Source organism: Ovis canadensis, chromosome 11 (genome assembly GCF_042477335.2).
Source record: "Ovis canadensis isolate MfBH-ARS-UI-01 breed Bighorn chromosome 11, ARS-UI_OviCan_v2, whole genome shotgun sequence".
Taxonomy (NCBI): domain Eukaryota; kingdom Metazoa; phylum Chordata; class Mammalia; order Artiodactyla; family Bovidae; genus Ovis; species Ovis canadensis.
Window position 1 is genome coordinate 65,793,344 of NC_091255.1, and position 27,659 is coordinate 65,821,002.

Genomic DNA, 27,659 nt, shown 5'->3' on the forward strand with positions numbered 1-27,659 from the left:
GAGGCTGGCGGGGAGAACCCGCTCTGCCTACGAGCCCTGACCTGAGTTCCGGCCCTTCCCGGGCACAGGACCTTCGCCCGTTCCCCGCTGCGCCTGCCCGGTCTGCAGAGGACGGGCTCCAGGTGAGTGGCTGCAGGCAGGTGAGAAGTGGTAACCAGCGCCTCGGTGTCTCTGTTCCCCGCAGATGACGTGCCCCCCTATTTCAAGACGGAGCCGGCGCGGACGCAGGTGCATCTGGAGGGCAACCGCCTCGTGCTCACGTGCATGGCCGAGGGCAGCTGGCCGCTGGAGTTCAAGTGGCTGCACAACAATCGGGAGCTGACCAGGTTCTCCCTGGAGTACAGGCAAGCGCGCCGCCCCGTCCCTCCCGGCTGCCAGGGTCCTGCCGTGTCCTGCAGTGGTACCTGAAGGGGGAGCGGGCTGGGATGGCAGTTCAGGGACGCTCTTGGCCAGGGCTACAGGGGGGCTGGGATGGCGGAAGTTGCAGGAGGTTGGGCGGGGGGAAGTCAAAGCAGCCTTGCCCTGGGGTGAGAAGAATCTGCCGGCTAAGCCAGCAGAGGATGACTGGAAGGTGGGCTGGGGGCGCTGCCCCATAGGGTAGTCCAGGCAGCCTTGGACGGGGCAGAGGAGCTCAATGCCAGCGTGAGCTGTGACCAGATCCCCACCCGCTCCCTACTGAGAAGATGCTGCTGTCTCAGGGAAGCTGTTGGAGGGGCCTGAGTCCAACAGAGAGCTGTGGCATGTGACTACCCGGGATCCATAAGTGATGGATAGATTCTGTTCGGGAGGGAAATTCAGGGGGAACACGGAAGTGGGGCGCCATGGGCGTTTGGACTCATCTCCGCTTCCTGCTATGGCCCTGCATGGTGCTGTGGGCTGGCCGGGCCCGCTTCCCCAGGACACGGCAAGTGGGAAGAAAGGGGAGCACATAGAGAGAGAGAGGCTCAGGTCTCAGTGAGGGCAGGTGGAAGAGTGAGCGTGAGGCAGCCACCCCCGAAGCCAGACGGCCTCCAGCCTCTCTCACCCAGCCTCTCTCCCGGCTCTCCCCCATTCCTGCTCCTGTCCCCCCATCCCGCCCAGTCTGATTGGCTCCCGACCCTGTGCCTGGTACTTAATCCCTAGGCCTGATGTGCATAATTGGTTTTGTTGGGGAAACAAGATTGTCTTGCCCTGGGGATGTTGACACAGATCACAGATAGGAAGGCAAATGAGAGGAGGGGGATTTAATTGCTTGAGGATCTGTCCTTCCCAGGAAACCTTCCTTTTCTTCTTGAAGCCAGGAAGCCAGCGTTTGGGGTGACCCTGGTGCCCAGGTTCCCTCTACCCCAACACTGGTCTGGATGGGCTTGGTGGTGATGCCGAAAACTCGGCCGCTGTACACAGGTGCCAGTTTGAATTTCAGAGACAGAGTTTTGAGTGAAGTAGAAAAGAATAGCGTTATTGTTTTGCCAGGCAAATGGGGACATCAGTTCAGCTCAGTTCAGTCGCTCAGTCGTGTCCAGTTCTTTGCGACCCCATGAATCGCAGCACACCAGGCCTCCCTGTCCATCACCAACTCCCGGAGTTCACTCAGATTCACGTCCATCCAGTCAGTGATGCCATCCAGCCATCTCATCCTCTGTTGTCCCCTTCTCCTCCTGCTCCCAATCCCTCCCAGCATCAGAGTCTTTTCCAATGAGTCAACTCTTCGCATGAGGTGGCCAAAGTACTGGAGCTTCAGCTTTAGCATCATTCCTTCCAAAGAAATCCCAGGGTTGATCTCCTTCAGAATGCACTGGTTGGATCTCCTTGCAGTCCAAGGGACTCTCAAGAGTCTTCTCCAACACCATAGTGCAAAAGCATCAATTCTTCGGCACTCAGCCTTCTTCACAGTCCAACACTCACATCCATACATGACTACTGGAAAAACCATAGCCTTGACTAGATGGACCTTAGTCAGCAAAGTAATGTCTCTGCTTTTGAATATGCTATCTAGGTTGGTCATAACTTTTCTTCCAAGGAGTAAGCATCTTTTAATTTCATGGCTGCAGTCACCATCTGCAGTGATTTTGGAGCCCCCAAAAATAAAGTCTGACACTGTTTCCACTGTTTCCCCATCGATTTCCCATGAACTGATGGGACCGGATGCCATGATCTTCTTTTTCTGAATGTTGAGCTTTAAGCCAACTTTTTCATTCTCCTCTTTCACTCTGGTCAAGAGGCTTTTTAGTTCCTCTTCACTTTCTGCCATAAGGGTGGTGTCTTCTGCATATCTGAGGTTATTGATATTTCTCCCGGCAATCTTGATTCCAGCTTGTGTTTCTTCCAGTCCAGCGTTTCTCATGATGTACTCTGCATATAAGTTAAATAAGCAGGGTGACAATATACTGCCTTGACGCACTCCTTTTCCTGTTTGGAACCAGTCTGTTGTTCCATGTCCAGTTCTAACTGTTGCTTCCTGACCTGTATACAGATTTCTCAAGAGGTAGGTCAGGTGGTCTGGTATTCCCATCTCTTTCAGAATTTTCCACAATTTATTGTGATCCACACAGTCAAAGGCTTTGGCATAGTCAAGAAAGCAGAAATAGATGTATTCCTGGAACTCTCTTGCTTTTTCCATGATCCAGCAGATGTTGGCAATTTGATCTCTGGTTCCTCTGCCTTTTCTAAAACCAGCTTGAACATCAGGAAGTTCACACTTCACATATTGCTGAAGCCTGGCTTGGAGAATTTTGAACATTACTAGCATGTGAGATGAGTGCAATCGTGTGGTAGTTTGAGCATTCTTTGGCATTGCCTTTCTTTGGGATTGGAATGAAAACTGACCTCTTCCAGTCCTGTGGCCACTGCTGAGTTTTCCAAATTCGCTGGCATATTGAGTGCAGCACTTTCACAGCATCATCTTTTAGGATTTGAAATAGCTCAGCTGCAATGCCATCACCTCCACTAGCTTTGTTCATAGTGATGCTTTCCAAGGCCCACTTGACTTCACATTCCAGGATGTCTGGCTGTAGATGAGTGATCACACCACTGTGATTATCTGGGTCGTGAAGATCTTTTTTGTACAGTTCTTCCGTGTATTCTTGCCACCTCTTCTAATATCTTCTGCTTCTGTTAGGTCCATACCATTTCTGTCCTTTATCGAGCCCATCTTTGCATGAAATTTTCCCTTGGTATCTCTAATTTTCTTGAAGAGATCTCTAGTCTTTCCCATTCTGTTGTTTTCCTCTATTTCTTTGCATTGATCACTGAGGAAGGCTTTCTTATCTCTTCTTGCTATTCTTTGGAACTCTGCATTCAGATGCTTATATCTTTCCTTTTCTCCTTTGCTTTCTGCCTCTCTTCTTTTCACAGCTATTTATAAGGCCTCCCCAGACAGCCATTTTGCTTTTTTGCATTTCTTTTCCATGCGGATGGTCTTGATCCCTGACTCCTGTACAATGTCACGAACCTCATTCCATAGTTCATCAGGGGACATAGCAGGCTCAAAAACTGTGTGTCCCAACCCAGGAGGATTTGGGGAGTTCTATAGCAGTGGTTCGATCCCTGGGTCAGGACGATGCCCTGGAGAAGGAAATGGTAACCCACTCCAGTATTCTTACGTGGAGAATCCCATGGACAGTGAAGCCTGGTAGGCTACAGTCCACGGGGTCGAAAAAAGTCGGACACGACTGAGCTTCACTTACTCACTTACTCACTTACTTATAGCAGTGGTTCAAGGGTGGGGTTGCTGATCAGATTAGGGCGTGCACTCCCTTAATCTGGCTTTAGGTGGTCTCCTGATGAGTTTCTGTGGTTCTTGAGGTTATCAAGCTGTGACCTTCCCTCTGAAATGAAGAATGCTTCATTAAATACTTCATCTTCCTTTTATTGGGACTTTTCCTTCTGTAAGTGGGCTTTCCAGGTAGCTCAGTGGTAAAGAATCCACCTGCAATGCCGGAGACCTGGGTTCGATCCCTGGGTTGGGAAGATCCCCTGGAGAAGGATATAGCAACCCACTCCAGTATTCTTGCCTGGACTTTGTGTGTGTTTGTCATTCAGTCGAGTCCGACTATTTGGACTGTTTGACCCCATGGACTGTAGCCCTCCAGGCTCCTCTGTCCATGGAATTCTCCAGGCAAGAATACTGGAGTGGGTTTTCATTCCCTTCTCCAGGGGATCTTCCTGATCCAGGGATCAAACCCAGGCCTCCTGCATTGCAGGCAGGTTCTTTACCATCTGAGCCACAGGGGAGGCCAACACTACCGCTTTAATTCTGTAAAGAGTTCAAAGATATTGTTCTGTGCCTCGAGGTGGAGCCAGGACCCCACCCCAAGCGTCCACTGTTGCTTCTTGTCCACACCTCCCTTGTCTCTGCAACCCCTCCCTTCCCTGATTAGCAACTCTGGACCTCAGGGAAGGTCATGGAGGCAGAAGGCTGTTTCCTGCACAGAAGAAAACAGTCACATAAGAAGACTTTGGTGCCCAGGAGCCCCACAAGCTCCTGCTGGGTTTCACTGGGAGTGGCCACTTTGGCAAATGAGAGAGCAGGAGGGGCCAGGGCAGGAGGACCACCCTCCCCTCTGTGGGTGGTGAGAGGCCTGGGCCTGGATGAAGGAGGCCCTCCACGTCTGGCCACTCTGTGCTTTGGTTCTCCAGGGAGCCACAAAGAGACCAGAGGGGCCTCCCTGTGCCGTCCCTGTGATGGTTTTCAGTCGGGGTCCCAGAACCATGCCTAAAAGCTCTGTGGCACCCTGGGCAGTTTTAACAGTTTCCATGATGAGCCCCTGGAGCCTCTTGGATGGTGGACGTGCTTGAGTGGGCACCCCCAGAGCACGCCGATGGCATACCACACTCTCAGTGGTGTCTTTGCCCTGGATTTACGCTGGCAGGGAGCCGGAGGCAGGACCCAGGAGGAGGAGAGTTGATTCCTTATCTGGTTCTTCTGGTGCCTGAAACTGCGAGGACAAGGGGGTGGGTGTTACACAGAAGCACATCCTGGCTCTTCAGGTTCAGATTCGCCCAGTGATGGAATGAGCTTTCTTTGGACCCCGTCAGCCCCCTGACCCTGGAAGCATCCGGATTGTTGTCAGGGTACAGGTGTTGTTGATGATGGTAATGATGATAATAATCATTGGCAACCAAAAAAGAATTTATTTCACGGCTGATGTTATGATAGGCTCTCTGAGAGTATCTCCTTTAATCCTGTCAGCAGTCCTATGGGTAGGTTCCATTGTTTCTCCCCCATTCTACAGATGAGCAAACTGAGGCTTAAACAGTCCACGCAAGGTCAAGTTACTGAGTTGGGCTTCAGATATAAGTCAGATGACCACAGGGCTTGAATTCTTTACCACCACCCACGCTGCCTCTTATTGAAGAAAGATTGTTGCCATCGCCTCCTCCATGTATATATATCCTAAGCATCTTTCTGCTAACCGTACCCTGCAAGTTCTAGAGAACAAAGATGCATTTCAGAGCTTGGCTGGATGGGAGTTATTCAGGGGGACATAAATGAACTTCCATTCGAGGAGCTCAGTCTCTTGCCTCCTCACCCCTAGGAAGGCTTTTTATGCCCAGGACAGCCTTCTTTTCTGCCTTTGTCCAAACTGTCCTGTCTCCTCCGCTTAGAATACTGTCCCTTTCAGAACCTTCTTGCTGTTTCCTCCAGGGTCCCAGCTCTTTGGGAAAGCCTTTCCGGATAGAATACCTGTGTGCTCTCAGTAAATCTCTCAAACACAACGTGCGTGCGTGCGCGCGTGCACACACACACACACACACACACACACATTCATTTCTGCCTCTCTCTGCCCTTCGTTTCTGTCCCTAATACATCTCCACATACTCTGCCTTCTAATTATTTACATAAGACCATGCAAGTAAACCGCAGAATGAAGGAAGAGCTTCAGGTGCCTTGGCAGTTCCTGGAGTCTCAGGACTTATTAACAGAACCAAGAACTAGATACTGCCAGGGCCTCTGGGCTCAGGGCTGCTCAGCTGTGCCTGCCTCTGGATTCAGACTTTATTCTCACGCAGTGAGACGTTGAGAAGTCCAAGAATCCTAGGCTTACAGCCACATGATCTGAGTAGAAGGAACTTCCCTGTACGAAGAGATCCATGTAGAAAGACCCAGGGAAGGATTCTTATTGGTCCAGCCTGGATCTGCCCCTACCAATCCCCGTGGGGCACCAGCACGGAGAGCTGTGATTGGTCAGGTCGCATCGCAAGTCTGCTCCCAGTCCCGGGACTTTGCGCAGCAGCTCCACCCCCTAGAGCCCAGCGGTGGAAGTGAAAATGAGAACTCTGAGCAGAAGAAAGGAAAAGGCTGTTGGGCAGACAGACAGAAGCTCCCCCACCAGTCCCTTCGCCGCCTCCGCCCCTGGGGAGGGCAGGGTGCTTTTTCCTTCCTTCCTTCTTTGCTTTTTAATTTTGCAAATTTCCAAATATTGGAAAAACTATGATGGTACCATTAACACTTGCATACCTTTTTACCATTCGTTAGTTGTTAATATTTTGTATCACCTGCACTCTCTCTTGCTCTGTGTACACATATATGCATTCATGAATTATTTAAGAATTAGTTGGGACTTCCCAGGTAGCCTAGTGCCTAAGGCTCCGTGGTCCCAATGCAGAGGGCTCTGGTTCCATCCCTGGTCAGGGAACTAGAGCCCACATGCACAATTAAGACCTGGTACAGCCGAATACATAAGAATAAATAATTTTTTAAAAAAGAAATTAGTTGCCGATATTATGTCAGTTCACCCCTAAGTAAAATTTCCCAAGAAGAAGGCGTTTTCCTACAGAACTACCACACAATTTTCACGCTCAGGAAATTGCACATTGATATTAATATAATATTACTATCTGACACACAGTCCATATTCAGATTTCTCCATGGGTCCCAATTATACCTGTGTGGACATTTTTATTATTGTTATTTAATACAGGATCTAATCAAGGACCACGCACTGGGTTTAGTTGTTATGACTCTTTAGACTCCACAACTATTCCTCATTTTTCTTTCCTGTCTTTCCCAGCGTTGACATTTTTGAGAGTTCAGCCAGTTTTGCAAAATGTCCTCCAGTGTGGATTTGTCCAGTTATATCCTCATAATTACGTTCATCTTTTTGGCAGGGATATTCTCTAGATGTTCATCCTTTTCAACACTTCACACTTACATGCACCTGATGTCAGCTTGTCCCATTATCGGCGACGGTAGGTTTTTTCAACTGGTCAAGATGACATTCACAGATTTCTCCCTTGTCAGGGTATCGATGTAATTTCTCCCTTTTGGATGATAACTGGAGACTGTGTGAATATTCTTCTCCCCAGGAATCTCCCAGCCAGTGGTTTGACATCCATTGATGAGTCTCACCTGAATCAATTATTACCAAGATAGTTGTGATTAGCACCTTTTCCATCCTTTCTTGTATTAGTTAGCGTTATTTCATGAAAGAGACCTTTCCTTTCTCACCCCCTTTAAAATAGTGTAACACCTATATGTACTCATGGATAATCTTTCATCTGTGTTTTAATCCATTCCCATCATTATTCGTTTGGACATTCATAGTCACCCAGAGTTGGCCAGCGGAGCTTCTTCAACCCGGCTCTGGAGTGCTTTTGACCTGTCCCCATTGGATTTCTAGCACTTTCTTGCTTTCTGGCTCAACTGAAGATTCTGATTTCCCCTTGGGAATAAATGCATACTAAAAACCCCGTCGTGTAAGAGATCAGTCAGCTTCTCACCATGATTCTCTGACCACTGCTTTCTGCTGAGGCCTTCCTGTCTCTTGCAAACCCCAGGTTTTGAGTTGGGTGATAATATCCAATTTTCAGGCAGAAAGATGGCTGAATTTACTCAGCAAGTTGAGAGAAAATAAAACTGGGAGCGACGTTGTAAATTTAACTGTTTCCCATTCCGTGTTCAAAGGAAGGAGTTAGCATGCACATCCAGTCTCCGAGGATCTTTATTCTCAGTGGGCTCTGTCCCAGAATGAGCCAGGGATGTGTGGAGTGTGTGTGTGGAGGGGGGGACAGAGAGAAAGAGAGAGACAGCCACACGGAGGAAAGCCCTGGCCTCTTTCTGAGCGCCAGGAACTCTGCAAGGTTTGTGGGTCTAAATCCACCCTTAGGGGCGGAATGGAAAAAACCTGGACTTTGGGGTTAGGCCCACCTGAATACTTTCATGCTTTTCCCGTGACTAGCTCTGTGACTTTGGGCAGGAATGCTTAGCCACCCTGAGTTCGTTTTCTCACTTTGGAACTGGGCACAGTCATGCCTACTCTAGAGGGTTATGCAGTCAAGGTGCGACAGACATGAAATGATGGTAGCTGGTAGGTTACAGCGGGTGTCGTCTTAACAGAATAAGGAGACAAAGAGCAAACCCACCAGAAATGTCATGTGCGGGTGAGTGTGTCTCCAAGGGAAATGGCAGCCCACGCCAGCACTCTTGTCTGGAAAATCCCATGGACAGAGAGGCCTAGCGGGCTACAGTCCATGGGGTCAGACAAACTTAACAACTAAACGACAGCCACTAAGGCGTCATGGTGCTCTGCGTACATGTGATTCCTTAGGTCTCATACATGTATTTAGTGGTTGCTGCTGCTGCTAAGTCACTTCAGTCATTTCCGACTCTGTGCGACCCCATAGACCCCTGACTCTGGCAGCCCACCAGGCTCCGCCGTTCCTGGGATTCTCCAGGCAAGAACACTGGAGTGGGTTGCCATTTCCTTCTCCAATGTGTGAAAGTGAAGTCGCTCAGTCATGTCTGACTCTTAGTGACCCCATGGACTGCAGCCTACCAGGCTCCTCCATCCATGGGGTTTTCCAGGCAGGAGTACTGGAGTGGGGTGCCATTGCCTTCTCCGGTTTAGTGGTTATGAGCTATGAGCACGCAAAGCATAGATGTGTTTGTGTGACGTCCTGGCTCTGTGGGGTGGTAGCTCACATAAAGGCCAGGTCCTCTGCGTTGCCCTGGAGCCTGCTGTGCCAGTTTGCTCTCGCATCCCTCGCACCCTTCCCTCCCGTGGGGCGTCGGGGGCGTCTCTCCAGGTTGAATCAGGTCAGGCTCCATTGGTGTCTGTGTCACTGGCCAGGGCTGCATGGATGGGGACTCTCCCACCAGCTGAAGACACGGCAGGTGAGGCAGTGGCCATGGGGAGGGTGGAGCATAGACCTTAACCTCCCGTCCTTGTAACCACGTCCTGGCAGAGCCGTCAACCGCGTTATTTGTCCCGCCCAGTAGTGCCTCCTCCTGTAAGTATTCTCACACCTAAATAGGCAAGACTTTCCTGATGGTCCAGCGGTTAAGAATCTTCCTGCCAATGCAAGGAATACCAGTTCAATCCCCGGTCTGGGACGATCCCACATACCGTGGGGCAGTGAAGCCTGCGCACTGCAGCTGGGCCCGAGCACCCTAGAGCCCATTCTCCACAATAAGAGAAGCCACAGCGGGCCTCCAGACTGCGCTCTGCAACCAGAGAGCAGCCTCCGCTCAATGCAACTAGAGCAAGCCTGCACACAGGCGCAAGGACCCAAGGCAGCCAAAAAAATAAAGTAAAAATAAAATTTTTAAATCACATAGGAAAAACAAATCAGCAAGGCAGACCACACACACACACACACACACACACACACACACTCCCACGCCTAGTCAGGCACACGAATCCAAAGAAGAACTACTGTTTATTCAGGCTCACTCGCTTTCAAGAACTTAATATACATCATTTCACAGCAACACTGGGAGGTGTTCTTACCCTCCTTCTGCGGAAGCTCGCAGAAGTTCAGGAATGTGGCTGGGTTCGTCCAGGGAGCAAGTGGCCAATCCAGGAGGCCTGCCACCTGAGTGTTTTGCCCTTTCTGCACCGACGCACACAGGTCCCTGATGGGGCTCCTTTGGCCCCACTCGTCACTGTGTGTTGTTCTTCTGGCCCCAGAAGCGAGAAGCAGGGGGCCCCTCAGACCCTCTGGGGTGCAAGGATGAAGGCGTGAGACCAGTTGAGGCTGGGCCTACTGGGTGGGGGTGGGGAGCAGGGAGGCTCAGGTGAGCCAGGCCTGGCATCTGGCTGGCCCCCGCTGGGTCCTCAGCCCCTCCGCCAGCCTGACATCCTTTGGGGGGGCATGGCATCGGGGAGCCACCTGGCTCGGGGGTGGGGAGAAGGCAGAGACCCCCACTAGTGACAGCCCTGCTGTGGCCACAGAGTAGGGGACTCCTGCAGAGCGGCCGCCGCTTTTGAAACCCTTCAGAGGAGAGGATGAAAGGGAGCCCCCGGGGCCAGCTGCAGTGACCCCGTCCTCTCTCCCAGCCTCCCCGTAGACACGAGCAAGGGCAGGCGGCAGAGGCCAGGGAGGCAGAGGCTGGTGGGCTTCCCAGAGGGCACACACCACGTGGGGGCCAGGAACCAAGCCAGGCTCTTCCCAGCAGCGATTCTGGGAGGTTGGTGCCATTATTATTATCTCTGCCCCAAAGTTAGGAATCACCGTTCGGAGAGGCCTAGCGACTTGCCCACAGTCACACAGCCAGACCTGGAGAGCCAGGTTTCACCCAGGATCTCTGGGACCCTGAGCCTGTGCCCCGGCTCTGAGTTCTCTCACCCTGCTTGCCCTCCCCTAGGGCAGAGGCATTGCCAGGGCACAGCCCCAGCTAGCCTAAATCACCACGGAGGAACCAGTCATGGCTGATACGTGGAGCAGAGCGTGGACCCGGCCCTGCTCTAAGTGCTTCGCACACATCCACTCTCTTTTTTCATTGTTTTTTTATTGGCTGCACCAAGTCTTAGTAGCGGCACGCAGGATCTCCAGTCTTCATTTCAGCAAACGGAATCTTCTAGTTTGCAGCGTGCCTGCGTGCTAAGATACTTCAGTCACATCCAACTCTTTGCGACCCTATGGACTGTAGCCTGCCAGGCTCCTCTGTCCACAGGATTCTCTAGGAAACAACAGTGGAGTGGGTTGCTCTGTCCTCCTCCAGGGGATCTTCCCAACCCAGAGATCGAACTCACGTCTCTTAGGTTTTCTGCGTTGACAGATGAGTTCTTTATCACCGGTGCCCCCGGGGAAGCCCAGGTGCAGCGTGTGAGACCTTTCAGTTGAGGCATCTGACCTCCTAGTTACGAATATGGGTTCTAGTAGTTACGAATATGGGATCGAACCTGGGCCGCCTACATTGGGAGCGCAGAATCTTAGCCTCTGGACCACCAGGGACGTCCCTAACTCTTGATGACGAACACTCCAGACGGCCGTCCAGCCCTGCTTTGTCCTGCGCTGGCCATGCTCACCTCAGTTCTTGTTCTCAGTCCTTGCACATCGCCAGCTCCTAAGGGAAGCCATCTCCATACACGAGGGACACATCTTCCTGGTTCAGCTCCCCGCCCAAAGCTCAAAGTCACAGGACTAAGGCGAGTGAGGTCTCCTTCCTCCAAGCCTGATGAATGAACATCAGGAGATGCTCATTGGTTCACCTGATGGAGAATTAGGACCGTCTGTCCACCTGGCCCAGAGCTCGGCGAGGAGGATCAGCCAAAAGGCAATGCCAGCTCCCTCCCCACCCCACCCCACCTGCGACTCCCTTCCTGCTGATCTTTGGAAATGTTGATTCCAGCCCAGGAGCCAGTGTGTGCTTGGTGTCTGGACCGCCTCTCTCCCCACCGTACTCTTTCTGCCCCGGCCTCATTCCCACCCTCCTGGGAAGTCTGGACCCCTTCTTCCTCAACAAAACCAGACCCTGTCTGCGTGTTACCAGCCTCTTTGGAGATTTACTCCAGTTCGACCGTGAGTTTGGACATCTTGTCTGAACGTTGAAGGCTGCTGGTGAGAAAGCTGAAGTGCAGGAATTAGTTATGATGGGCATAAATTGAATTTTAATAGAGATGTACGTGGCATGGAGCCAGTGTACTCAGGCAGAGGGAAGGTAGTAATTAAAAGTTAACGAGTTTAGAAATGTCAGAATCCTTCGGGAGGGGTGGGGGAGGCAGGCCAGGAGGAGGATGAGACCCCCCAGCCAAGCTGTCCGGCCCCTGGCCCCCGGCCCCGAGGCCACTCTTCCCACCTCTGAGGATCCTGATTGGGAGGGAGGCTGCTGGGAGGCTGCTGGGAGGTACCCAGCTCACCCCACCTGTGCATCCGGGGGGGCCCTAGCAATGGGGTGGGAGCCGAGTGTGAGGGGCCCTCCGCGGATGGTATAAGGAGAGTAGGGTCTCTCGACCTGGGCGTTCTTAATGTTTGTGGGGGACGCAGTCATTCTTTGTTGTTAGGGGCTGCCCTGTGTTATAGGGTGTGGACCTACTTCATGCTGGGAGCCGCCTCCCCCGAATATGACAACCGAAAAGTTCTCCAGATCTTGCCAAAGGTACCCTGGTGCAGGCTACCTACCCACCCCGCCTTTGAGAACCAGAGCAGCAGAGCTGGGCACCGGTGCATGCAGACTCTCCCTGCTGGAGCCGGGCTCAGGGGCCTGGCATGGGAGGGGGAGGGCGGAGAGGGCTCGTCCCCCTCCAGCCCCTCTTGCAGGGGGTCTCTCCCGCCCCAAGCTGTCTGTACTTCCTGTGGCACAGAGTTGCTTTCATCAACGCCGTGTTTGGTCCTTGGAGTGGGATGAGCAAGGCAGGTGTGACATCCATTGCCCAGACCCAGGCAGAGCCTCTGAGTCCCCGGGATGCCTGGCCGGAGCTCATCCGCCCTGTGACCGGGAGGCGCCGGCTCCACAGGTGTTGGTACTGTTTGTGCCCTGGTCTCCACTGGGCAGTCTCGCTTTTTAAAGCCGTGGTGGAGGTTGAGGCCATTGGTGGAAGGGGTCTCTGTTATCCATAGCATCCCTGACCTGATCCCCTAGGAGCCCCAGAACGCCCCCTGACACCGCCCGGAGGCCCCGAAAGCCTGGCCCATCCCACACCCTGAGGTGGAGTCCTCGCCATGCTTGAGGACAGGTCCTTCCTGGGCCCCAGGGCACCGGCCACGGCCACGGCCTCAGGGTCCGCTGGTGAGTGACGGGAGATGCCGGGAGAGGGGCAGGCAGGAGGCAGAGAGACCCCGCAGGGCCGGGGCCAGGGGTGGGCAGTGAGGGGCACGGCTGGCTCCCCCGCCTCAGGGTGCCGTTGCAATAATTATGCCAATTAAGATGAGTAAGTTCAAAATGTGAGGGGAAAGAGAGAGGGGGGAAAAAAGGAAACGAGAGTCTCTAAAACACTGGCTGTCTCGGTTTCCATAGCAACCAGTTTCCTCACTCTCTCACTAATGGGTCCTGGCTTGGAGAGGGGGGTGGGCCCCCCACTGCCGAGGAAGCCGGGGATGGATGGTAGGTGTTGCCTGGCTGGACTTGAGCTTGGGGTGGAGGGGTCCCGGGTCCACGTGCCTGGGGCGGGGGGAGAACCATGACCGCAGGATGGCTCCCTGGCCACGGGGCCAAGCCTGAGCCTAAGTCTCGGAACACCGTGAGAGGTGCGGGCAACTTGCCCCGGAGATGCCAGGGTTAGAGCCGAAGCCCAGGCCCCTCCCCAGTCTCCATTCAGCACCGCTCCGATTTCACCATGACAAGTTCAGGAGAAGGCGGACCCCCCGATCCAATTAGATCGGGGGCTTTTCCTTTGGCAGGTTGAGCATCTCAGGATATAGGGAAGACAGCTTGTGCTGGGGGTGAGGGTTGTGGCCAGGCCCCGGGTCACAGGCTCTGTCTGCTCCTTTCTCTCCCCTTGGGTACCCACTGAGTCCTCGTGTGTCCCCGTGGTTCAGCGTGTGGCTCCGAGGCATCACAGTCCTGAGAACCCTTGGAGGCAGGCAGGAAGACCACCTCCCTGAGGCCATGAGTTTCCCCTGAGGGGGCAGGCGGGGAGGGGCCACTCCAGTGTCCTCAGCTCACTGACACTTGTGCGGCTGGCGCAGCTCTGGGGGGCCCATCCACAGGCCACGCCTGGGCACCAGGTGTGACCCGACACCCGGGTACATGCGTGAGCCCTCCTTAGTGCATTTAATGCTCCCTGGGGGCCAGAGGAGGCTGTTATCAGGCTTCCCACTTTACAGATGGAGAATCTGAGAGCCGGGGGTAAAGGGACACATCCAGGGTCTTGCTGCAAATCAGGGGCGGAGTGAAGGACGTGGACCCAGTGGCAGCCCCCCTGCCCAGAACAGCCTAGAACACACGGGTGTGCACACAGGAGCCGCACCCTCTCTCCCTGCTCCTCTCCTACTTTCTGACCCGGGCAGCCCTGGGGGCAGGTGGCCTCGTCCACCCAGACTCTCCAGAGTGCAGACCGATCGCCCAGAGGAAGCATCCACTGCTTTATTAAAGGCTCCCAGGGAAAGCTCCTCTCGGTCGAACCGAGGCTGTTTATTTCTACCACTAGGAAGCTTAACATGAAAATTAGGGCGGGCTTGATCATCCATCACCTGAAATTGATGGATTTGGATTTGGCCCGAATCCCTGGTAACCAGTGCAGGAGAATGGGCATCGGGCAGCGGTCACGTGGTGCCCGAGGTCCTCCGGGAGGGACGGGAAGGGAGGTCCCAGCAGAGGCACGTATGTTTTTCATCAGGGCTGTTTCAGTGCATGGAAATGAGATGCTCATTCCTCCTTCCCACACAGCTGGGCTGGAGACCCCAGGCTGCCCTGAGAGCCTCCCTCTTGACTCCTGCCTCCCCAGATCTTCCCAGGGGTGCCCCCTCCCGCCTTGGCTCTCAGCCAGGACACAGAAACTAATTATATCTTGCCTCAGTTCTGTGCTCAGGCAGGCAAATGGGCTAGACGGATGCCTGGGGAGTTGGTAATGACCCCTGCTTCCTGGGGGCTGCCTTGGTGCCTGACTCCCCGTCTCCCCACCCGTACCCCTCAGAGACCCATCAGACCTGTTCATGAGATTTCTCAGTGTGGGAGGATTCAAGTGGTCCCTCCCCTGGGTCTTCATTCCCCCAAAAGGAGTCTCTGCTGCGACCCACTTTCTGCTTTCTGACTGAGGGGGTGCCGGGGGAGTTTGTGATTTTGAACTTGCCATCCTGGCCAAGGAAGAGACCGGCTCCCAGCTGGCTGCCCAAGTGCTCTGGGACCTCCCTGGTGGTCAGGTGGTGAAGAATCTGCCTTGCAATTCAGGGGATGTGGGTTCCATCCCTGGCTGGGGAACTGAGATCCCACATTCTCAGAGCCACAGAAGCCTTGCACTGCGGAGCCCCTGCACCACAGCTGCAGAGTTGCGTGCCTCACCAAAGACCCTGCATGCTGCCACGAAGACCCAACACAGCCCAGTGAATAAGCAAATTTATTTTTTTAAAGCCTACCTCCTGGGGGTGGGCTTGGAGGAGGGGTGGGGTTGAAAGCAGGGTTTACGGCTCTAACCAGCAGCCCTTGGGGGCTGGAAAATGCCCGAGAGTTCCCCAGCTCAGTGTGAGCCGGCAGCAGGTGGGAGCTTCCTGCCTGCAGAACAAGAAGCAGCAACCAAGAAAGCCAGCCTCCCCAAAAGAGGTCGGGCGCAGTCCCTGGCGGTCAGCCCGCAGCTGGCCTCGTCCAGAAGCTCAGCCGCTGCAGCTGCTCCTTGGCCTTTGACCCCCGGGGAACAGAGCAAGGACCCCGCCCACAGGTGCACACCCGGCCTGGCCGCGGCCACAGCTCCTAGTCAGTTGCCTCCAAACCTTAGTCACCCAACCGTGGTTTGCTGTTTCTGGGCTGGTCCCTCCTGCGTGCTCTCATGACGTTGCGTTTAGCGGGCGGTCAACGAGGCTGGCAGGTCATGGCGAGGACAGCTGGGCTGCTGGTCTCTCCCTGTGGCTTACCAGCCTTCGTGCCATGGTAGTCTGGGGCAGTGGTCTGGGAAGGCAAACGTGGAAGCTGCAAGGCTGTTGAGCCCTGGCTTTGTAATGTTCCACCAGGTTCTGCGGGTGAAGTCCTGAGGCCAGGCCGGATTTAGGGAGTAGGGGCGGAGGGTAGCTGCCACATCCTGCCTGGAGTGGCTGCAAAGCTATGAAGCGGCTGCCTGTCCAAAGAGGATGAGTAGAGGGTGGAGGCAAATCAGGCTAGACCCAGGCCAGAACGATCAGGGCTGGTGGGATGCTTTGTGGGGCCAGCTGCCCAGGGTCTGAGCAGATGTTGGGAAGCACAGGAGGTAGGGGCTCAGCTCTGGGCTCTGGGGCTCAGGGCAGCCGCCATCCTAGCTCCAACACTGGATGGCATGGCAGCCGAAGCTCGGACGCTGCTCCTGGGGCTGGCAAGCAGGACAGGAGCATTGTGGCAGGTGTTAGGAGACTGTCAGAGGGGCTGAGGGCAGAGCTCCTTTCTCCCAGGACACAGTGAGTGAATGGCAGTAACATGAGTAATCCCAGTGGCAGCTAACTCTCAGCACGTGCTTGCTGCCTGCCTCATGCCAGGCCCTGTCCTACTAAGCACGGCGGGTGAGATGTCATGTCACCCTTGCACCGTGCCTGCAGGTAGGGACCATGGTGTCGTGGTGAAGAGCACAGAGTCGAAGGCCCACTGGCTGTGTGATCTTGGACAAGTTGCTTAGTCTCTCTGTGCCTTGGTGTCCTCATCTTTTTCACCTGCCGAATGTGGATAAGATGAATTCTGATCTCATAGGATAGGTAAAGGGGAGTACATGCATTATTCTGTAGGTAAAGTGGGTAGAACTGCCTGGTTTGTTTATGATAATTATTATTATTACCCTTGTTTTATGGCTGAGGGAATGGAGGCACAGAGAGATTTGGCAGCCTGCCCAAGGTTACACAGCAAGTAATACACACAGACAGTCCACAACCCTCCTTCTTCACCTGTGCCCACCACCCCGAGAGCTGTTGCCCCCCAAGTCCCCAGCCCAGCTCTGGACTCTAGTAGTTGTTCAAGCCTGTTTTCTGACTTCAGTGGCAGTGTGGCCAAGACTCTCCCAAAAGGAGATATAACCTAGAGAGCCGGGAGCTAGGGGAGGGCTCAGGGAGTGGGCACCTGCCCCGCTTGGATGCCTGAGCCTCGGGACTCAGAGAAGAGAGACACAGGGCCATCTGAAGCCTCACCCCAGGTAGACAGGAAGGGCATCCATCCTGACCCTGAGCCTGGTCTGGGCAGGAAGGGAGCGGGCAGCTCATCAGGCACCCTGCCCCCCCACCCAAGCTGCCAACCGCAGGCACGGCGGGACGTCCAGGGACGCCTCTGCCCAGTGCCCCCCACCTGACCTGGCCCAGCAAGCTGGAGGCACCCCAGAAGGATAGTGGTTCATCCTCCAGCCTCATCAGCATTCATTCAGTTCAGTTCAGTCGCTCAGTCGTGTCCGACTCTTTGCGACCCCATGAATCGCAGCACTCCAGGCCTCCCTGTCCATCACCAACTCCCGGCGTTCACTCATTAATCCCCCCAAAATCTGTCCTGGGGAAATCAGGAGCCTGGTGGAGACCAGGGAGCAGGACTCAGCCATGCAGGAAGCGCGAGCTGGTCGGGCAGAGCATCCCCCACACTCTATGCCCACAGGAGGCTCCCGCTTCAGGGAATGTTTTTACCATGCACATTGGCCCTGCCCTCCTTAGTATTAATTACCCGTCATCCCTTGTGCCCATTAAAGCGGCCGCAACAGTCACTTTTGCTGTAAGAGGAGCAAGTCCTTGTTCCCTCTCTCCCCTGAGATCCTGAGATGTCCGAGGGATGGCGGTGGCAGACGGAAATGAAGGGCCTGGCTGTGGGGCTGGGGAAGAGGGCCTTGCTAGGCAGGGTATGGCAGCAGGGACAACATGTCCTCCAAGCTGAGGAGCTGGGGGGGACGCCAATGCCAGGAGGACTATGGCTGTGCTGTTATTGCGGTCGTCATTAGCACTGCTGACGCCAGAGCCTAATGCAGTGCCTGGCACTTTGTGGACTCTCCAGTCTGGGTCCAGTGATTAGTGGCAATGGCAGACTCATAAAGTCGCAGTTCTCAAGTGCTTACCAAATGTCAGACACTGAGTTTAGAGCTTCGCAGCCGGTTCTGCTAAAATGAGATAGAAACGATGGCAGACGTCACCACACTCCAAAACCGTGCAGTTAAAAACCACAGGGCTAGTGGGGGGACTGGGGTGAGAGCCACACTCAAAACTTCATTGTCCTTGTTTACTCGCTAAGTCGTCCGACTCTTTTGTGACCCCACGGACTGTAGCCCACCAGGCTGGGATTTCGCAGGCAAGAATACTGGAGTGCGTAGCCATTTTCTTCTCCAGGGGATCTTCCCGACCCAGGGATCCAACTCTTGTCTCCTGCTTGGCAGGCGGACTCTTTACTACTGAGACACCTGGGAAGCGCACCCAGAGCTTCATTAGGGACACATGGGGAAAAAAAGAGGAACGTGATGAGGGTGATTACTCATGCCCCCGAACATTCAGTGGGTAAGAAATGCATAAAGGCCACAGTAAATGTACTTGGCCTTCAAAAGGGCCTGAAGTCTGCTCGTGGAAGTGGGCGTCGGTGGTTTGTAGCTGTTGAGTTATCATGAAGGGTGCAAGGAGGGTTGTCTGCAATGGAAAGAGGATTATAAGACCAGATGTGGGCAGGTGAGCTTGTAACACACCCATGAGCTGAGGCCCCCAAGGTGTGCGTGTCCCGGGAACTATGTGGCTCCATTCACCTGCGGGCAGGTTTCTGGATTTACTGAGTGTTTCTTGCAGACAAAAGCTCACACAGCAAATGCAAAGCTCAAGTTATGTTCCGATTCTCCCCTCATGTATCTGTGGCATCGCCACAAACGCGTGGTAACAAAACAAGCCGCAGAACGGAACTACCTTCACGCGTATTTTCTTTTATTTTTTTTTTAACATTTATTTCTTTCTGTGCCTGCACCGGGTCTTAGCTGTGGCACTCAGGATCTTTGATCGTCATTGCGGCCTGCCGTATCCAGTTCCCTGACCAGGGATCGAACCTGGGCCTCTGCATTGGGAATGTGGAGTCTTAGCCACTGGACCGCCAGGGAAGTCCTGCTCGCATTTTTTATAAAGCAGCCGCCCTTATGTTGCGGCTGGAGCACGGGTGGAGTGCCCCCGGCTTAAGAAGGTTCAGCCCCTTATCTAAGGCCCCTTGCTTAACAAGTGATGCAGGTAGGATTATAGTGAAAATCTGAGGCCAAAGCGGGATTCGTCCAGTCTATCACTCTTTGGGACTGCGTCAGACTCACTCTCAGACTGTGATTAGAGTCGGAGTCATCTCACAGATGAGGAGACAGGACTAAAGAGTCCTTTTGTCCTCGCCGGGATGGTCCTTTGTGAAATCTCACATTCAGACCTTCTGTGCTGTGGCCACCCGCCCGCACCTCCCACCCTTCGCCCCCCTACACGGGCCGTGACTGTCTTTGGGGGCACAATTTGGCCTTCTGCGCTGGCCGTCTCATTCACTCACTCAGGGAGCATTCACTGAACATGTACTGTTCCAGGCGTGACGCTTGGGGAGCGCAGGTGCCTCCGGGACTCGCATACAAGTACACGGCTCATTAAACTACATGGTGAACCGTGCACCAGGCAGAGCCCTGTGGCAGCCCAGAGGACGTTCAGGAAGGCTTCCTGGAGGCAACTTCCTAGCTGAAGGCAGAGGGGTTCCCCATGAGCTGGAGAGCAGCATGTGGAGAGGTGACGGTGGTTGTATTCTTTAGACACAGCTGGAAGTTTGATAGAATTGGGGCCAAAGGGGAGCTCTGGGCTCTGGGCGGCGGGGTCTCTATGAGCCTGGTGCCCGCTGTTCCCTGACGCTGTGGGTGCTGCAGACACCTGTGCGTTCGAGCAAGCCCTGGGCCCCCTGCCCCTCTGCTCACCTGTGCTGTGGCCACCCCATCCGCCTGCGCAGGGGCAAGTTGAGGCCAGAAAAGAGGGATGCAGAGACCGGCGTCTTGGACCCGGCATCCCTTTATCCCCCACGTTCTGTGGTCAGAGGCAGGGGCCTCTCCCCCTTCCATCCACGGCGGCCCCACCTGCATCCACCCTGCAGGTGGATCCCACCCCAAACCCAGGGATTGAACCTGGGTCCTCTGCATTGCAGGCGGGTTCTTTACCATCTGGGTGTACATGAGTGCGTTTATGCCATGCGTATACACATGTGTATATGTGTGTCCGCAGGTGTGAGTTGTACACGTGTATGTATATATATAACACGTGCGTGTGTGTTTGTACACGTGTATGTATATAGACATCATGTGAGTGCACACGCACCCTCCCCCATGTGAGCACCACGCAACGCGTCTCTCGCATCTGATTTATTAACGAGGACAACACAAGGAGAGTGGGCCTATTATTTCTGGTGTCCGCATCAGCTCCTGACAGCTTTGTGGAATTGAAATATCTTATTTAATGTGAGTAAGAATCATTTTAAATATCAACCATGACACTCAAGGACTCGAACCAAAAAGGGCATTGTGCATTTCCCTGTGTGCTGGAGAAGACACCACGTGTTTCAGACAGTTATTTTCGCCACTGTCCGTCTTGTGTCTCTAAAAATCCAGTTGTCCATCCTGGCTCCTGTCTGGGTTGTCGCCATGCACCCTCCACCCCGAGCCAGCCTTTCATCTTGGAGGAGAGAGCTTCGTGACCAGGGTCCCTTGGGCTAAATCAGGACGGGTGGGTTCTATGTGTCTCTCTTTCCACCTCCACCCTCCAGGCTCTCTCTGCACCACCTGCTCCTTTTAACTGGGAGGAAGTCAAGCTTCTCCCATCCAGGAGATTCCTCACCTTATGAGGAATTTACTTGCATTTGCCTGATAATTCTGAAAAGATGCCCAAGAAACTAACAGTGGTTTCATGTGTGTGTGTGTGTGTGTGTGTGTGTGTGTGTGTGTGTTAGGAGCTGAGGATAACCATGCACCTGGGGACAGGGATGGGAGAGAGGTGTGCTGTGTCTTTTTCTTTTATTCTTTGAATTTTAAACCCCAGGAATATATTTCCTATAATTAATAAATAAGTGGTCCTGTGCTGGGGCCTAGAGACAGGTAAATCCAGGTGTCCCCACACCCCTGCAGCTGTTCCTCATTGGATGGAGAGTGAGGTGACAGACGAGCCAGGAGGAGGGTACAAACAGGTGACCAAGAGGCTGGGGGGGCAGCCTTTGGAAAAGGAGGGGTCATTCCTTTGCTGTCCCCAGTGTCCTTGAAGAAGGGGGGCAAGGGGACAGGGTCTGCCAGAAACTGAGGACCGAGACAAAACCCTTCTACCAGTAGGAAGGATGAGAAGGGACTTCTCTGGTGGTCCAGTGGCTAAGACTCCAAGCTCCCAATGCAGGGGCTCAGGGTTCAAGTCCTGGTCAGGGAGCTGGATCCTTCATGATGCAACTAACTCCCAAGACCTGACACAGCCACATAAGTAAATAATAAAAATTTTTAAATTTTTTTTTTAAAAAAAGGGTGAGGAAGCCAGCGGGTATGGCAGATCCGCGGTGGGTGGCTGAGACAGTCGGGGTTCACGCCCACGGGGAGCCAACAAATTTTCCGGGGAACCCGTGCTCCCCTGCTGCTTGGCATGGCTCTCTTACTGCGTCTCACTCAGGTAGGGAGCAGGGTCCTTCCGCACCCTCTCCATCCTCTCCTCTGACCCTCTCCACCTCACCCCAGCGCTCTCCACGCCCCGCCAGTGACCCATCCATTTGCACCCTCGTGTGACAGGCATAGGCATGGCACCTGCCGTGTGCAAGGCATGTGAGTCTGGGGCTTACATCAGAGACAGCCATTATCAAAGCCACCGCAGTGTCCATCACCAGTGAGTGGATGAAGAAGATGTGGTATTTCCATGCAGTGGGACGCTACTTGGCCATGAAAAAGAGTGAAAATGTTGCCATTGTCAGCAACATGGATGGACTTGGAGGGCATTATGCCAAGTAAGATAAGCCAGAGAAAGACAAACAGTATATGACATTACTTATATATAGAATCTAAAAAATAGTGAATATAATAAAAAAAAGAAACAGGCTCACAGCTCTAGAGACCGGTTACCAGTGGGAGAGGAAAGTGGAGAGGGGTAGCAAAGGGGTAGAGGATTAAAAGGGAAAAACTATTAGGTAAAAAATAAGCTACAAAGCGGCTCTTCCCTGCTGGTCCCGTGGCTAAGACTTCATCTTTCAGTGCGTGGGGTTCAGGTTCGACCCCTGGTCAGACTGCTAAGATCCCACATACCTCACAGCCAAACAACCAAAACAGAAGCAATATTGTAACACATTCAACAAAGACTTTAAAATGGTTCACATCAAAAAAACAAATCTTTAAAACAAGCTATAAGGATATACTGTACAACACGGGATATAGCCAATATTTTATACTAACTATAAATGAAGTACAACCTTTATTTTTTTTAACTTTTTATTTTGTATTGGCATATAGTCGATTAACAATGCTGTGATAGTTTCAGGTGAACAGTGAAGGGACTCAGCCATACAGATACATGTGCCCATTCTCCCCCACATGGAGGATAACCTTTAGAAACTGAATCACTTCATTGTGCACCTGTGACTTCTATAATATTGTACAGCAGCCATACTTCAATTTTTTAAAAAGGTGGCCATTTTTTAAGCTTTTTATTTTGTGTTGGAGTATAGCCAGTTAACAGTGTTGAGATAGTTTCAAATGAACAGCAAAGGGACTCAGCCATACATATACATGTACACGATAACCATTATTGTCCCCATTTTACAGATGGGAAAACTGAGGTTTGTGCATTTCCATCACTTGCCCAGGTCAAACCCCTGAAAAGTGCAGAAGCAGATGTCAGGCCTAGCTTCCTCAACATCAGAAGCCCCAGCGCCCCCTCTAGTGCTAGGCTCCATCATGGGCAATCACGTGTACACCCTCCTCACAAAGCATTTCAGCCATCCCCCTGCCCCTGGAAGGAACCTCGACGGGACTGGGCTCCTCCAGTTCCCTGCCAGGCCGGCAGCCGCAGGTGGGCGGGGCAGATGGAGCTGTGGGCATCCCGGGGCCCAGGAGAGAGCCCTGTGGGGGATGAGGACCTGTCAGGATCATTATCTTGGATGCTCCGATGCTGTGATGCCACCAGCCACTCTGGATTTGCAAATCGAGAGGCTGGCCAGCTGCCTCTTCCACCCACGGGGAGGCAGTCTGGGTGGAGCGAAGCGGGTTTCCCTGGTAGGAAAGGCAGTGGGCGGCACTGTTACTTTAAATAATATTGCCTACAAGCCAGAAATAGTTCTCCCAGGCAGGGAGGGGAGCACCAGGGACAGCTCGGGGAGAGGGGCTCCACCCCACACCAAGGCCGACCACAGATGCAGGAATGAGGATGCCCACCCCCTCCCACAGAGGTGGCTGAGGTGGGGCCCAGAGCCAGCTCTCCTCTGCTGGTCTCAGGGAGGGGCAGACCTGCACCCACGGCTCTTCCTCAGGGCCCCAGGTGGGGCCTGGGGCTTCCTGGCTGAAGCAAAGGAACTCGTGCTTTACGCCGAAATCAACTTTTATTAAAGTTTAAATTTCACTACGCATCACCGATACCAGCAGACAAACCCCAGATCCAATGAGTCCCTGGTGTCTTTTTTATAATGTATACTGACATTATATGCTCAAAGTGCATTTTTTAATTTTATTTTTAAAATAAAAGCAATATATGCACACCATAAAGAACATTCTGATGGTGCAGAAAGACATAAACTCCAGAGGCAGAAGTTTACCTTCCTCTGAGTCTTCAATACTTCTCCCAAAAGGCAAGAGATGAAGAATCCTGAAAAATGTTTATGTCCAAGCCAGAATGGGTACATGATTATTGTTGCTGTTTAATTGCTAAGTCGTGTCTGCAACCCCGTGGACTGTAGCCCACCGGGCTCCTCCCGCCATGGGATTTTCCAGGCAGGAATACTGGAGTGGGTTGCCATTTCCCTCTCCAGGGGATCTTCCTGACCCAGGGATTGAACCTGCATCTCCTGCATTGGCAGGCAGTTTCTTTCCCACTGAGCCACCAGGGAAGCCCGTATATGTGATTGTCTCTGTGCAAATATATACAAATACACACTATTCCAGTTTACCTACCCGTTACACAGTTTACACTGTTCCCTGACTGTTTTTGGCTCACAAACTCAAAATTCTTTTTATGATCCTAAACATTAGACTAAGGATTTGGCAGGCTGTATCAATAAATAACTTATCAAGAGATAAGAATACATTCTCTCCTGTCCCTAATACTCAGCTGTGATATTATTTAGCTTTTTACTTTCTCATGTTTTTATTTCCATAAATATCCCCCGTCTCCAGCTTCAACTTCCTTTTCATGCTTTGTATGTCTTGGAGGCTGTTCTGTCTCGTCCCATAGAGGTGTTCTTTGTTCGTTCTATGGCTATGGCGTTATTAATCGATTCGATTCCATTTCTGGTGGATGTTTATGCTGCTTCTGGTTCTCATTTGTCTCTGCTGTTACAAGCAAACCGCAGTGAACATCCTCATACCTGGTTTTTGCCACATTTTTGTAAGTACGGATAAAAGGCCAGCTCCCTGGAGTCTAGCCTCAGGGTCAGAAGACTTGAATATTCTGATTTGGATCGATTCTGCCCCGAAGGTTGGACCAACTTACTCTGTCATCAGCAGATCTGTGGTCAGCCTCACCTCCACCTCACTCTAGCCGTGGGTGTAATCGTACAAGAAAATTTGGTGCCATCTGAATACTGTCTTGTTTTGATTGGACTTTCTTTCATTGTGACACTGGCCGAGCATCTTTTTTGTGAGTTTGGTCATTTCTGTTCATTCTTCTCTCCCTGGTGCTTTTTAGTAGTATCTGATTCCGTTTTTAAAAATAGAGAGCTTTTCCAGTCAATCTCTCCTTCTATCTTCCCTGCCAGGTCACTTCATCGGTTTTAAGACCGGAACAGTTTATCCAAAGCTGTCGTTCCCCCTCCCCCAGGGAGCCATGGGCCTGTGATGGGCCTGAGGGTGGGGGAGAGGGAGAACGGGAGATTTGCCAGAGCCTGGGTACCCGCTATCTTCCCAACATCACGCTGAGCACAGGAGTGAGGGACAGATAAGAGCTGTCACCAGGGGCAGAGATAAGAGACTCGGACAGCCAGGAGGTTCTGGGTGATACTGCTGCAGAGTCAGAGCAGGCTTAGCACACACCCACCTGTGAGTCTGGGGCTCATGCCATCCCAGGCCCGAATGTTGGGTCCTGTGTGGTCGGATGTCAGTGCTGCGGGCTTCCCGGGTGGCTCAGCCATAAAGAACCCGCCTGCAATACAGGAGACCCAGAAAATGTGGGCTCTGTCCTTGGGTCAGGAAGATCCCCCTGGAGGAAGGAAAGGCAGCCCACTCCAGTATTCTTGCCCGGAGATTCCCATAGACAGAGGAGCTTGGCGGGCTACAGTCCAGGGGGTCACAAAGAGTCGGACACAACTGAGCAACTAAGCATGCCTGCACGCACGTCAGTGTTGAGCAGGTTAGCAGCTGGGCTTGGAGTCAGAGAGGTTCCATGAGTCCCTGGCGCTGCTTCTTACTGCCTCAGAAACCACAAGTCAATGATGGGTACTTCTGAACCTTAATTTCCTCACCTCTAAAATGGGGGTATAGTAGAAGTATCCCCTCCATAGGGTTAGTAGCGTGATTGGGTAAAAAGACTCTCAAATTCAGACCTACGACCTCTTCCCCATCCGCATAAAATGAAGGAAGTGAAGCTAGTGTCGTGGGCGTGACACAAAATTTCAGATTAAAATGTATTACAATGGCTTAAATGTTATTGGTCCATGATGTCCAGTAGTCTGGGAACTGCTGTGTGAGGTGAACAAAGGAATGGAGAGACGCCCTGGAGGTCCGGGGGTTAAGACTCTGTGCTTTCATTGCCAAGTGTCCAGCTTTCACACCTGGTCGGGGAACCGAGATCCCACAAGCTGCACAGCAAAAAAAGAGAGAGAGAAATAAACAAAAAGCACTTAATACCGCATCTGAAGCACAGGTGGTGCTCAGAAAGTGGCAGCTGCTTCATCATCATGAGAGCTGATGCTGATGATGGCGATGATGGTGGTGATGGTGGTGATGGTGGTGGTGGTGGTGATGGTGGTGATGATGCTGCTGATGGTGGTGATGATGGTGCTGATGATGGTGGTGATGATGCTGCTGATGGTGGTGATGGTGGTGGTGGTGGTGGTGACGGTGGTAGGTTCATATGAGAACTCATGCAAAAGAAAACCTGGCAATGCCTACAAATATGTTACTCTGTTCCAGGGTTGGCATAGCCTGGTGGCAGGGTGCAGTGAGCTTGTTCCCCCAGTCAGTTGGGTAAGCCCGAGGACACCCACGAGTAGGGGAGGCATCCTAGGCACCAGCCCCTGGACCCTCAGAGGTTGCTGCTGGGCTAGTCACTGCCCAGATCAGCAGGGAGATCATGGGGTGGGGGCCAAGGGAACTAGCCCCTCCATACCCAAGAGCACCCACCACCTGCCACGTCTCACTGCCAGAAGCTCCTCGCAAACTGAGCCTGGCCTCCTCCCTGCCCCCAGCCGGGTGAGTGCATCGCACAGCTGCTCTCCAGCTGCCCTCCTCCCAGGACCAGACTTTGCAGCTCTGGGGCCAGTAAGGTGCTCCCCGAGAGCATCCCCTGGGGCCCCCTTGTGTTCATGCACTCTGGCCACGGGGCCACACGTACAGAAAGCCACACAGCCTGCCCAGATGGCTTTGCCCGGATGGCATCTGGAGCACAGGCCTGCTCCTAGGCATCTGAGCCAGAGCCTTTGGAAGGGATCTTCTTATAGGACCTTGCTGTCACCCCCATGGTACAGCTGAGGGCTCCCTGGCGCCCTTGGTCATGGAAGAGGGTGATGTGGCAACCTCTGACCCCCAGTTTGACCCTGCGTCCCTGTGGCTGCCTGACTTGCTCACTGGCTGTCTCGTCTGCCCCCAGGTACGTGATCACCAGCCTGGACCGCACCCACGCCGGCTTCTACCGCTGCATCGTGCGCAACCGGATGGGCGCTCTGCTGCAGCGACAGACGGAGGTCCAGGTGGCCTGTGAGTACCGCGCGGGGCCGGGGGAAGGGGCCCGTGAAGCGGAGAGCATCTGCAGGGTCTTTGCCCACCGGCCACATGCTGGGCAGAGCCAAACCCCAGCCGTGGCCTTCCGTTCTGGTGGGTGCCCGTGGAGGCCCTTCCCACTATCCGGGCTGGTGCCGTCCACTTACAGTGGACGGAACCAAGGCCCAGGCTCTCAAAGCCACACTGCCGACACATGGAACACCTCTGCTGGCTGTGAGTCCAGCACTCCTTTATTTATTTTTAATAGCTGCGCCAAACATGGGATCCTAATACCCCTCCCAGGGATCAAACCTATGTCCCCTGCGTTGGGAGGGCAGAGTCTTAATCACTGGTCGACCAAGGAAGTCCCCAGCACTCTTTAGAAGGGACCAGTTGCTTCTTTTTTGAAAAGGAGGCCTGCCACCTGCTTTGAGGGTCTCCTCTGGGCTTGGCCTCCAACTTGGGGAATCTTCATAATGGCAGACTTCCCCAGGGTCTTCTTGGCAGATTTCCCAGGATCCCCCCTCCCCACCATGACCTTCCCAGGCGGTGCTGGTGGTAAAGAAGCCCCCTGCTTCTTTACCGGTGCAAGAGGTGCAGGTTCGACCCCTGGGTCGGGAAGATCCCCTGGAGGAGGGCATGGCAACCAACTCCAGTATTCTTATCTGGAGAATCCCATGAACAGAGCAGCCTGGAGGGCTACAGTCCATGGGTCCCAAAGAGTCGGACACGACTGAGGAGATGTAGCACGCATGCGCCCCCACAACCTGGAATTTTCCATCCTCCAGCTCGCCCAGCCCTGAAGCAGTAAGA

General features: G+C 53.3%; 1 protein-coding gene across 2 annotated transcripts in view; it reads left to right on the top strand.

The window, feature by feature from the left end:
* The window catches only part of SDK2 (sidekick cell adhesion molecule 2), a 274,805-nt gene that overhangs the window by 126,424 nt on the left and 120,722 nt on the right, over window positions 1-27,659 (top strand). For both annotated transcript variants that reach the window (XM_069544046.1, XM_069544048.1), the window contains exons 2-3: window positions 185-344; window positions 26,737-26,843. In XM_069544046.1, coding sequence (XP_069400147.1) covers window positions 185-344; window positions 26,737-26,843 — 267 coding nt within the window. The remainder of the gene's footprint in view (window positions 1-184; window positions 345-26,736; window positions 26,844-27,659) is intronic.